The sequence below is a fragment of the Mytilus trossulus genome, chromosome 14, assembly GCF_036588685.1.
Source record: "Mytilus trossulus isolate FHL-02 chromosome 14, PNRI_Mtr1.1.1.hap1, whole genome shotgun sequence".
NCBI lineage: Eukaryota > Metazoa > Mollusca > Bivalvia > Mytilida > Mytilidae > Mytilus > Mytilus trossulus.
In genome coordinates this window covers 64,210,465-64,224,280 of record NC_086386.1, presented here as the reverse complement: position 1 = coordinate 64,224,280, position 13,816 = coordinate 64,210,465, and the positions used below count along the sequence as shown (strand labels likewise).

At 31.9% G+C, this 13,816-nt stretch overlaps 1 protein-coding gene across 1 annotated transcript; it reads right to left on the bottom strand.

Moving 5' to 3' along the window:
* Nucleotides 1–5,978: 5,978 nt before the first annotated feature.
* Nucleotides 5,979–13,307, bottom strand: LOC134698145 (zinc finger protein 567-like). The gene is made up of 2 exons (XM_063560443.1): nucleotides 12,189–13,307; nucleotides 5,979–11,047 (listed from the first exon to the last, which is right to left on the bottom strand). The coding sequence occupies exons 1-2, from the start codon at nucleotides 13,192–13,194 to the stop codon at nucleotides 9,531–9,533; spliced, it is 2,523 nt and encodes an 840-aa protein (XP_063416513.1). The 5' UTR covers nucleotides 13,195–13,307; the 3' UTR covers nucleotides 5,979–9,530.
* Nucleotides 13,308–13,816: the final 509 nt, after the last annotated feature.

Here is a 13,816-nt window from a genome sequence, read left to right as displayed (position 1 = left end):
ATGATACACCTAAATATCAAGTCTTGGAATGTCTGTACACCTTTCCTATATTGCCTATTGATTTTTTCACTGACATAGGAGCTCTAAACGTAAGCCTAGCGATCATCTGACATTGATGTATATATGTAATAACTACATTACAAACTTAAGGTGTTGAAGACTTTTTAACACTGAGGATTAATATTCATCTACCTTTGATCTTGAAAGGAGTACTAAAGGCCTAAATGAAGCATTCTCAATAAGCCCACCCCCTTAAACCAAATTTTGTTTGTTAAGGGGGGTGGGGGGGGGGGGGGTAATAGTTTTGACTTGATGTTTTGGTGTATCACAAGCTTAAACGTCAAGACTGCATGACTACCATGAAATTCTCTTATTAGACTTGATATATAGGTGTATCATAAGCCAAAGATCAAGACTGCATGACTACCATGAATTACTATTTCAAGACTTGATATACAGGTGTATCATAAGCCTGAGGTGAAGACTGCATGACTACTAGGAAGTACTATTTCAAGACTTGATATTTAGGTATATCATAAGCCAAATATCAAGATCACATAACTATATATACCATATTTTTATGCTTTTACATTTTTTCTCACTGATACACATAGTTAATATGGCTTCTACTAACGAAAAATCCATTTGGAGTTAATGTGTTTAGAGACTACTTATGTCAGTACACCTTTCATATATTGCCTGTAGAAGACCTGGCTACTTAGCATCTAGTGTTTATATACCTTGTGTTCTGACTATAAAAATAAGAAAATGTGGTACAACTGCCAATGAGCAATAAGACAACTATCCACCAGGAGCAAATGACATAGAAATATCAATAGGCCACTGCACGGCCTTTAACAATGAGCTAAACCCATACTATTAGTCAGCTTTAAAGATGCCCCTAAATGACAAATGTGTAAAACAATTCAAACGAGAAAACTAATGACCTGATTTATGTACAAAACAATGAATGATAATCATATATGATATAAAACCACTGAAATAAAGCTCCTGACTTGGGATAGACACATTCAGAATGTAGCAGGGTTAAACTGAAGGTGCCAATCCTCTCCCTAACTTGGGGCATTGCTGTAACAGTTTAACATAAAAACAAACAATGAATATCCATTGAAAAAGACATAACTCATCAGATGGATACAAGTAGAAAAAAGATATAAAAACTAAATAAAACAATAGATTAGACTGTTGGTTTTCTGGTTTAAATGGTTTTGCACTAGTAATTTTGGGGCCCTTATAGCTTGTTGTTCAGTGTGAGCCAAGGCTCCATGTTGAAGGCCGTACATTGATCTATAATAATGGTTTACTTTTATAAATTGTTATTTGGATTGAGAGTTGTCTCATTGGCATTCATACCACATCTTCCTATACATAAGACTCATCTAAGTACATATCTGAGAGTACTTCAAAGTCAATAACAACTACTAAAAAATCATGTATTCTAAAAATAAAAGACGGAAGTTTACTTCTGGCAGATATCAGTTGTCCCTGATATCTGTTATATAATAGACATTATCAACCTGACCTTGATCTTAAATATTGATACCACAAGTCATAGGTGAACTTGATATGGTGTATGGAATGACTGTTAGGTGTACACTTCCCTGCAGGGTTAACCTGGATTTGATCTTTTTTTCATGGTTCATTGATCAACTTTTAGTTTTCATTGTTTCTCAGATACTATAAGCAATTTATGTTAAATAAATTTGGTGTGCAAAATAATTGTAAGGTGCACATACACATATCTGTATAGCAGGGTTCATCTAACCTTGAACTCATTTTCAAGAATCATTTAAAAACTAAGTTTTCATGATTATATCCTTTTCTCAGATACAATGGGCAAAATGTCATCTTAATTTAGCGTAAAAGTGTAAATCTTTATCTGGCAGGGTTCATCTGACTAAGATTCCATTTTCCTGATTTTGATAGTTTAATTAAGTTTTCATAATTACGTTTGTTTCTCAAATGCTGCGAATTGATTATTATTTTTGGTTACCAAGTGCATGGTTTATTTGACATGACCTTATTTTCAAGGATCATTAATAATGTTAAGCTTGCTCAGTAAAACCTTGACTTTCAGCATAAGATTCATGGTCAAAAAAGCAGGTGACATATCAGCATATGCATTCTTTGTGTAAATAGCTAATTATGGGCCAAATACCTTAATCTATTCAAAAATCAATACACAATTTAGATGCGGTATGATTGCCAATGAGACAAATTTCCACCAGATACCAAAAGGTGAAGAAGCTAGCAACTATAGGTACCTATACAGCTTTCAACAATGAGTAAATCTTATACAGTTTAGCAAGTCTATATTTAAATGTGTGATTTTGTTATCAGCATATTCAAAGATGCAGAAAGCTTTCAATGATATCGATTTATGTCTTGCATGCAACAAAAATTGGAGGTAGTTGAGTTGAGAAATATCTAATTCTAAATAGTGTTGATGAGACCTTTCATGTCCTTGACCTCTTTTGGTCCAAGCTCCATTGGTCAGGCTTAGTTTTCATTATGAGGCAAGTTGCTCTGTTAATATAACATGTTAAAATTAGGGTGTATCTAAATTGGTAGCAAGCAGTAACTATCACAGTGGGATCTCAGATTCAGTATGTTTACAAAACTTGATTGAACTTTCAAAAGGATCCGGAAATCCTCTCTTAAATGATTCAACTTTTCATAAAAAATTTAAAGCTAAATATCAAATCATTCCATGCTATAGAATAGTAGTATATGTAACAAAAGTTACAGACAGACTGACTACCAAACCAACAAACACAAGACTGCATTTCCAACCAACAAACTGACTACATATTGACTATCATACAAACTGATGACAAACTTGATTACCCAACTGGTAAATAAAGGACTGACAACAGATGGCAGATTTGATTACCCAAACCAACAGATGAAATTATAAAAAAGAAGATGTGGTATGATTTCCAATGAGACAACTATCCACAAAAGACCAAAATGACACAAACATTAACAATTATAGGTCACCGTACGACCTTCAACAATGAGCAAAGCCCATACCGCATATAGTCAGTTATAAGACTTTATTACCCAACCAACAGACGAAAAACGTGATAACCAAACTAACAGATGGCAGATGTGTTTACCCAAACCAACAAATGACAAATGTGATAACCAAACTAACAAATGACAGAAGTACTTACCTAACCAACAGCTGACAGAAGTACTTACCCAACCAACAAATGACAAATGTGATAACCAAACCAACAGATGACAAATGTGATAACCAAACCAACTTATGACATAATTGATTATCCAACCAGCAGATGACATAATTGATTACCCAACCAATAGATGACAGAGTGATAACCTAACCAAAAGATGACATAATAGATTACAAAACCAACAGATGACAGATTGATAACCTAACCAACAGATGACATTATTGATTACCCAACCAATAGATGATATAATTGATCACCCAACAACAGATAACATAATTGATTACCCAACCAACAGATGACAGATTGATAACCTAACCAATAGATGACATAATTGATTACCCAACCAACAGATGACAGATTGATAACCTAACCAATAGATGACATAATTGATTACCCAACCAACAGATGACAGATTGATAACCAAACTAACAGATGACATAATTGAATACCCAACCAACAGATGACAGATTGATAACCTAACCTACAGATGACATAATTAATTACCCAACCAACAGATGACAGGTTAATAACATAACCAACATGTGACATAATTGATTATCTAACCAACAGATGAAAGATTGATAACCTAACCAACAGATGATGTAATGGTTTACAAAACCAACAGATGACAGATTGATAACCTAACCAACAGATGACATAATTGATTACCCAACCAATAGATGATATAATTGATCACCCAATCAACAGATAACATAATTGATTACCCAACCAACAGATGACAGATTGATAACCTAACCAATAGATGACATAATTAATTACCCAACCAACAGATGACAGATTGATAACCAAACCAACAGATGACATAATTGAATACCCAACCAACAGATGACAGATTGATAACCTAACCAACAGATGACATAATTGATTACCCAACCAACAGATGACAGGTTAATAACATAACCAACATGTGACATAATTGATTATCCAACCAACAGATGACAGATTTATAACCTAACCAACAGATGACATAATGGTGTACCCAAAACAACAGATGACAGATTGGTAACCTAACCAACAGATGATGTAATGGTTTACCCAACCTACAGATGACAGATTGATAACCTAACCAACATATGACATAATTGATTACCAAACCAACAGATGACAGATTGATAACCTAACCAACAGATGACATAATGGTGTACCCAAAAAACAGATGACAGATTAATAACATAACCAACATATGACATAATTGATTACCAAACCAACAGATGACAGATTGATAACCTAACCAACAGATGACATAATGGTGTACCCAAAAAACAGATGACAGATTAATAACATAACCAACATGTGACATAATTGATTACCAAACCAACAGATGACAGATTGATAACCTAACCAACAGATGACATACTGGTGTACCCAAAAAACAGATGACAGATTAATAACATAACCAACATGTGACATAATTGATTAACCAACCAACAGATGACAGGTTAATAACATAACCAACATGTGACATAATTGATTAACCAACCAACAGATGATGTAATTGGTTACCCAACCAACAGATGACAGATTTATAACCTAACCAACAGATGACATAATGGTGTACCCAAACAACAGATGACAGATTGATATGATAACCAACAGATGACATAATTGATTACCCAACCAAAAGATGACAGATGTTTTTGTGTTTTTTGTTGTTGTCAATTTACAAAGATTACATTGATAATGATTCTTTGATTCTGTCACATATTTTGTAAACTTGCAAGGGTAAAAATTTTAAGTTCAACCGGCATGCATATTTAATATAAATACTAAATAAATGCATTATGATTGTAACTTTAGTGTTTTAAAAGATGTGTTAACATGTTTTTCTATCTGAGTATCTCTATTAGGATGACAGTTTTGGACCTTTATAAACCTTGGAAAAAGAAAACTGATTGGGAACTTTTTTCTGTGTAAGTAATCTTCTTCAAACTCCTGTCCACTGTCTATGCTCATACAACAGATATATCCATTAGAGTACCATATAATGAAACCTGTGTATTATGAATAAGGATTAATTGATGTGAGCAACTACTAAAAACAGAAAGTCAGGCATTTTTTTCAAATTTTTCTTAATAAAAGATATATTGTTGTGTTCATAACATTGTTAATTCAAGAGGTAATTAATTCTGCATTGCACTTTGTATGATGTTACATGTATAACCTCTTGGGAATATATTGCCAGTTGTGTACTATATATTGGATTCAATCTATAGTACACAACTGGCAATATCCAGTGAACAGGGGAAACAAACGGAAGTTTGTTACCTATTCTGATATTGGACTCAAGACTTGGTTTAACCCAAGTTTTAATGTGTGTTTCTTTATTCTACATTGGCTAGAGGTATAGGGGAGGGTTGAGATCTCACAAAAACTTCTTTAAGCCCTCCCCATTTTTGCATCTGTCCCAAGTCAAGAGTCTCTGGCATTTTTAGTCTTGTATATTTTTTTAGTTTGAGTTTATTAATATCTTTTACAGATTAGTATGACGTCCGTTTTTAACACATCTATATTTAGGGGCCTGCTGAGGTTTAATTCCCTGTGTGGGATTTTCTCACTGCATGAAGACCCATTTGTGGCCTTCTGTTGTTATCTGCTCTTTGTTCTGGATGTTGTCTCTTTGAAGTATTCCCCAATTCTATTCTCAATTCTATTAAGATCAAATGGAACAGCAGAATAAAAGAAATCAATGAATCATAATGTTTATTTATGATAAAAAGTCTAAATAAATATTTCACTACAATATATACATGTACAACAAATATAAAATAAGCCAACAATCTAGAAAACCATCAAATACTAAACATTATCACTCTTTAAAAGTAAAAAGATCTCATAAATATCATTAAAATTTCTTAAAATTGTCTCTAGTTATTAGTTTCACTAATTCAAAAACTCAACAAGAACACACATGTTGGGGTGCTTAGCATACCCATAATCATTCAGGTATCTGAAAACAGGAAATTTAAGTAGGTTTCAGAGTTCAGACAATTCTGAAAAGCACACAAACAATAGTCATTAAAACTCATTAGGGTTGAGCTGTTGACAAAATTTGAAGTTATTCTAATCTGTAGCATTGCATAAATATTTGTGTAAGTTCATTCAACATATTGAAAATTGTAGGTTTTAAAACCACAAACAGGAAGTGGGTATCTGACATTTCTAAAAGTTCTCACACCTGACAATTCATCAGTCAAGCTTATGATTAAATATGAAGTCATTCTGTTCGATAATTCCTGAGAAAAGAGTCGTTAAAATATTGTTTTGAAGAATGGGTGGCCAATCATTCGATTTTAATATCACTTTAAGAGTGGGGTTTGGTAAAAATGTACTAAATATCAAATGAATCTACAGAGGACCATACATTTTGTAACTTCCAAATGTAGAGTGGACACAGTAGGATAGGTCCATTCATCAGTTCTATAATATAATAATAAGTAATAATATCTAATAAAGCATACAGTCATGTTCAAAAATATGTGTTAACCTGACAAGTTGCATATATTCAATGAAAAGGCACTAAAACAGTTACAAACTGATCAGTAACAAGTGATCAACAAAATAATCTCTAAATCACTTTTTATTCTACCATAAAATAAATTCAAACTGACCAGGTTATAAATGAAACTTCCATGGTCACCAAAAGGGAGTTCAAAATATCCACTCAACCATTAGGAAATGCTAGTTTTGTATTTTGTTGTAATTGGTATTTTTTTTTTACATAAAAGCTTTAAAAAAGGCTAGGTAATAAGTTTTCTCTATTGATCTTTTATCTAAAAAAGATGCGCTAATTTTATTCATATTTATATTTAATTTAATTCAATTCATAAACATTTGATATTTTATAAAGTCATCACACAATTAATAAATGTCACTAGAAAGATCTCCTCTACATAAATATAACATTACATAAAGAGAGCTAATATAATAATATAAGGCCAAATAAAAATATAAATGTGGTTCCTAGATTTTACACTAGTCAGACTTTATGGATCTTTAGAATCTTTAAGAATGGCCAGATTTGCATTTAAAAAAGTGTTTTTTGCATTATCAATGATTTTTTTGTTCAAAACAAAAAAAGTTTAATTTCACTTAAACTCCATCCCCCCTTGAAAGAATTCTGTGGTCACTGGTGATCCTTTAATATAATGTATGGTATAATATTATCAGATTATTACATGGCATTTTTCATATCGCATGTATTATCAGCCCTAGGTTCAATATCAGCCCAAGAGCTGCATGGCTCGAGGGCTGATATTGGCCGAGGGCTGATAAGACATGCAATATGAAAAATGACATGTTATCATCTTTTTATCATATGATTCAACAATGAAGAAAAATAACAACTAGAATCATATATTGATCCCCTTACATGATTCCCAAATAGAAGTTCAAAGAGTGAAAAGTTCACGGACGTCAGACTTCAAATTTAGTTCATTCAATATGAAATCTTTCTATCATATGCGTCATCAGAGAAGAAAAATATTTTTAATATGGACAAATCGACAAAAAAATAATCCAACAATATACATAATGAACACTGTTTTGAACATGTTGAAAAGTCAACTTTTTTAAAGTAACTTTTAAAAAATGCATTTATTTAAAAATTTGTTTGTTTGGGTTTTTTTAAAATTATTTAACAAAATATACTTTCAAGTATCCAAATATTGTTTTGTACACTACTTTGTAAATTGATGTTTTTCACTAAAAGCGTAGTATTGAGGAGTATTTTCCGAAATTTGCTGAGTATCACCGGAATGCCATGCAATAATGTTACGAAAAGGCATGTGATAACAATCCAAGCATGTGATAAACTTTTCATATCAGCCTGCTAAGCACCAATTCAAAAAATATGAATTTACGTTAATTTAATGCTATTCCCATACAATAAAAATCATATGTTATTTAGTCTAAGTATATGATCAATATGTATACATATGTTATAACAGTGTAACAATTAAAATGTACATGTAGGTTTGAATAATTAAGACACATGTATGACAAACTCTGGCATATGGTCTCATTGCTGTCTCAATGATTTATGATTTATATGTGTTTAATTTCAACTGAAAATGTTAAAAATTTGTTTGTTTGGTTTTTTTTTTAATTATTTAACAAAATATACTTTCAAGTATCCAAATATTGTTTTGTACACTACTTTGTAAATTGATGTTTTTCACTAAAAGTGTAGTATTGAGGAGTATTTTCCGAAATTTGCTGAGTATCACCGGAATGCCATGCAATAATGTTACGAAAAGGCATGTGATAACAATCCAAGCATGTGATAAACTTTTCATATCAGCCTGCTAAGCACCAATTCAAAAAATATGAATTTACGTTAATTTAATGCTATTCCCATACAATAAAAATCATATGTTATTTAGTCTAAGTATATGATCAATATGTATACATATGTTATAACAGTGTAACAATTAAAATGTACATGTAGGTTTGAATAATTAAGACACATGTATGACAAACTCTGGCATATGGTCTCATTGCTGTCTCAATGATTTATGATTTATATGTGTTTAATTTCAACTGAAAATGTTATCTATATCTAAACAAAAAAAACTTTATATACTTCTCACAAAATGATTTTAAATTTCTTTTTAAGTAATGTTATTCATATCAAAATCACAAACAAACAAACAAAAGAAAACAACATACTTAAAAAAAATAAGAACATTATTTCAAATTCTCTGGTAAAACAAGATACCCACAAAGCACCTTCTTAATGACTGACATTTTGATTTAAGTCTTAACAAAATTGTTAATGTAGACTTGGTGGTTTTTTTTAAGTCTGACTCTATGTTTACATAAAAATTGATAAAAAGAAAATTATTACATTTTCAGTAGTACATGTATATATACATACATGTATCATAATTTTTTTACTAGTAATTAGAAATCAACATTCCAATAAGATTATGTAAAACATAAGAGAAAGAAGCATTGAGCGATATTACATTTTTAATGTTTTTTCTTTCAAATTTTAGTGTTTATCCTTAAAAAAATATGTAAACTTTGGAAAATCAAGTGCTCAAAAGGTTGAGCGTCTATGGAAAAATGTAATAACTCATGAAAAAACTAGCAAATTAGGGGAATTTTATGATTTCTATAATATTACCAGTAAATTTATTTAAAGACAAAAGGGGAGATGATTTCTTACAATAAAAAAATAATACTCATTATTATTAGCCTGTTTAATACTAAAGAGTTCTTCCTGCTTGATCATCTATCAAAAGTAAGGCACACATGTTATAAAAATAATGAAATATAAACGCTGTTTAATTATTGGTTTTGATAGTTTTGATACTGTGACATATAATGTACTGTATTATAAGAGAAAGGTTCTGCAGTCCATTGGTTACTGGTTCTCATTTGAACGTTGGTATGAAATGAGTTAGTTAATCTTTCTTCACTTTTCCGATCATGAAGACTTGTGAAAGGTTCATTAAATGTGTGATCAAGGTTAACGGAATGATTACTGTCTTGGGGGTTATGTAAGTATTGAGAGATATTAGACGAATTCAGCAGCATATCATTTTCTGAAGTGTCAGCAGCAGTCTGAAGCATTGTGGGATTTTTTCTAAGGTAGATGGCAGTTTCTTTCATTTGTTCTTCAGATACACTGTATAGGGACTGTTGTATGTACCTTCCATCCGGAGATGACTGGTCTACTGCATCACTTTGTAACCTAGTTTGTTCTTCGGCAGATTGCTGATGTAGACTCAACTCATCAACAATGTCAGTAATGGTGTCATCAGCAGTTACCTGACGTATTTCATTATTGTTGACTTGTGGACCCTGAACTTCAGTAATATTGTCTGACTTTTTAGCTGGCAGTCTTTTAATACGACCTTCAGGCTTTTTCCCTTCTATCCAATAATCTTCCGCTCCTTTCAAATCACAAATGACATCTTCTCTCCATTCTTTAGTATGCTTTTTATGTACAAGTATCATGTGACGTCTAATTATGGATGCATCACTAAAAGAACGAGAACAGATAGCACAAGAGAAAGGTTTGTCTCCATTATGTATTCTTTCGTGACGTAATAAAGCTTGTCTTTGAGTAAAACCTTTACCACAAGTACCACATAAATGATCTTTTGTAACTTTGTGAATTTTCTTGTGAATTTGTAACGCTGACTTTTGACGAAATAGTTTATCACATACATCACATTTAAAATGGAGTACTTCATCATGCATAAAACGATGTTCTTTCAGAGATTTTTCATATGCGAAGCTTTTACCACAATGTTCACACTGATAAGGTTTCAGTCCCATGTGAACATTGGCATGTTGAACATATGAGTTTTTCTGGGTAAAACTTTTCCCACATGTTGGACAAAGAAATTGTTTTTTCATCCCTAAATGCTCTGATTTTACATGATAATTCAGTACATATTTGGTGCTGAAAGACTTTTTACAAACTTTACATTCATACTCAGGTTTTATATAATTTTCTTCATGGCTTTTTTTATGCTGGATAAATGTTCGGCGTGATTTGTACATTTTACCGCAGAAATCACAACATAACTGTGGATTCAGATGACATTTTTCATGGCGAACCAAATCTTTTTGAATGCTAAATATTTTGTCACAAAATTCACACGACCATATCTTGTCTTTATGCATTCTCTGTACATGTTCTCTTAGGTTTGCTCGTTTACTAGATATATAGGAACACTGGGTACAAGTAAACTCTTGTTCGCTTGGTTCTGTTTCTTCAGTTTTATTACTTTTTCGTTTTTTCAAAGTCTTTGGTTTTTGCTGCTTCTTAAGTGTTATCTTCAGAGCCTTGGTACCTGTGGAAAAATTAATGTATATTAAACATGATATATAAATGTGCCCCAAAAATGACATGTTTTCTATTTGTTTATACCTTCATCCTTTTTTTTGTCTTTGAATGAATTTGCATATAAAAATTACATTTAATTAGAGTTACCTCCCCTTTTATAAAAGCAATTTTTATATGTAGGTGTTTCCGCTTTGCAACATGTTTGAAACTGATCAAGTACATAAGTGCCTTCATGTCAAAATTTGGAAGTATATTAAGCTTTTGGGTGTATTCAATATGTTTACAAATCTGAGGTTTGATAACAATGTATGGCTCAATTCCAATTGCATCTGATTTGGCAAACTTTCACGCTCTTCGACATGTTCAACTCTATTATTTGAACTTTTTATTTGAGTGTCACTGATGAGTCTTTTGTAGATGAAATGCATTTCTCATCTGTCATACAAAATTTCTATCCTGATATCAGTGATTCTCTGTTTCTGGCTAACTATAACACAGTATACAGTATATATTTATTAAATAATATGAGCAAATCAGCCCTAAAAGGGATAAATCAGCATGTGCAATACTGAAACCGTTCCACTGTCAATATAAATCAAGAGTTAATATTGCTTTTCAAAGGAGGCCAATATGGAAAAAAATTTTCACTTCCGGTTTCAATTTTCTTACACCATTACTAAACTTTGGGGGTAGATGTACATATACCTTATGTATACATAAAAACATTTTTATTATATTTTTTTAATTAAAATCATAAAATAAACAAATTAAATGATGTGCAATGTATTTTAATGTCTTAAAGTCTTGAAACGGAAAATACAGGGCCAATATGCATGATATGGAAAAAAGCCTATTGGCCCATGGGCTAATACTCAAATGATACTGGATGTCCACTTCCGGTTTTTAATTTTCTTAAAATCATTTAATAAAAGTGTTATGAACTTGCTGTTTCTGTATTGGCCCTATGATAGATTCTCGACCAGCTGTAAATATTGTCCTTTGACTCTTCTGCAGCTTACCTCTAATCTATTACAGGGCCAATTAAAAAACACCGAGTTAATAACACTATTATAATAATAATATGTATAAGTATGTCAGAACCAGTGCCAACTATACAACAGATTTATATTGTATAAATGAAACTTTACCTTTCACCTGAAATAGTTCTCCCTTCTTCTCTGGAGTCCATTCAATTTCTAAATCTTTTTTCATTTCTTTATCACTTTCAACTACACTGGTAAGTTTATTATCATTTGTACCATTTTTAACAAATACTTCATTATCTTTAATTTCATTTCTCATGTTGACTTGGTCTTCTAGATTCGTACCAGAAAATTCATCTTGCAGAAGCTTTTGACTCCAAGATTTCTTCGGTTTTAAACTTGATGGTTTTTTTGCAATGTTTTTATCTTGTTTATTTTCTGTTAAGCTTTTTTTGTTAACTTGTCTCTTTGTTGGAGATGATTTTGACGATTTTTTGGGAGTCAAACTTTTCCTCCTCCTAACTCTAGTTAATGACCGGTCAGTCTTTTTCCCCTTATTTGTTTCTCTTTGCTGTGACATTGGACTACTTGTATGAGATTCACACATTTCTTCTTTAATTTCTGGACATTTCTCTTCTTGGGAATGATCCTGCGTTGGTTCAGAAGTGTGTTGTTTGATGTATTCTGTGACTGTATCAGTTATCGTTTCAATTACTGGATGTGTATTACTATTACTATTAATCAAAGTGTCACTGTTAATAAATGAGAACACAATTGGATCTGGTATCTTCAATTTTGTTTGCTTTTTGTCATCAGTACCATGATCAGGTGTTGTCTGAATTTCATCTTGTGGCAAACTGACTAATTGCATATCCTGAACTTGAATTTGGTTATCATTGTTCTCCAAGTTTAAGTCCTGTATTGTTAGTATTCCTGGGTTTGTATTATAGTTCGTCTGCAGATATCTAGCAATGCTGTTGTAAATTTCGATAATAGCAGCCCAATTTCCTTCCATAAGGCATTGCTTCTGTTCAGTGAAAGATGCCTTTACATCGTTATCTAAGCAAATTTTGTGGAGGTGACTGTTAGGGTCCCATGGGAAATCTCCACATTTCGCTAAGACTTCAGATGAAAGAATTGCTGATGTATGGGAAAATATTGTAAATGCCATTGTATTATAGCTATAATATTATCTTTTCAAGTATTTCATGCTAGTTTGTTGTTGTTTTTTATTTATTTTTTGCTTTTCACATTTTCACAACAAAACTTGTCCGGACCACTGATTTCGCCTCCTCAACAAAAAATGATTTCACGGGACATAACCCAACTCTAGAATACTAGTCAAATCGTCCCCTGGTCAAATCGGCACCTATTTAAAAGACAATTCGGCACTTAATATTATTTTTCCTTTCTTATCCTTTGATTTGAGATATGAGGAGAAAATTTACGACAAGCACTCAACTATATACAACAAAAGAGACTCTTAGATAACAACTGACACTGATGTTCATGACTTGGTACTGAGGACCTTTTTTTTTTTTTAGAAAAAAGGTGGGTTGAACCTGGTTTTATGGCTAGCGAAACATCCCGCTTATATGAAAAAAGATCATTGATATGTATGGCAATCAGGAACACATATCATTCTTTATCTGCACTTAGTAGTTGTAGCCGGTTAAGGGGTATAATTCTAAAATCTTATACATGTTCCAGGGAATATTCAATGCCTACTCAATCTAATTGAAATGTTGATCTCTGATTACGTTATACTGCATATGAGATCTATATGCAGTATA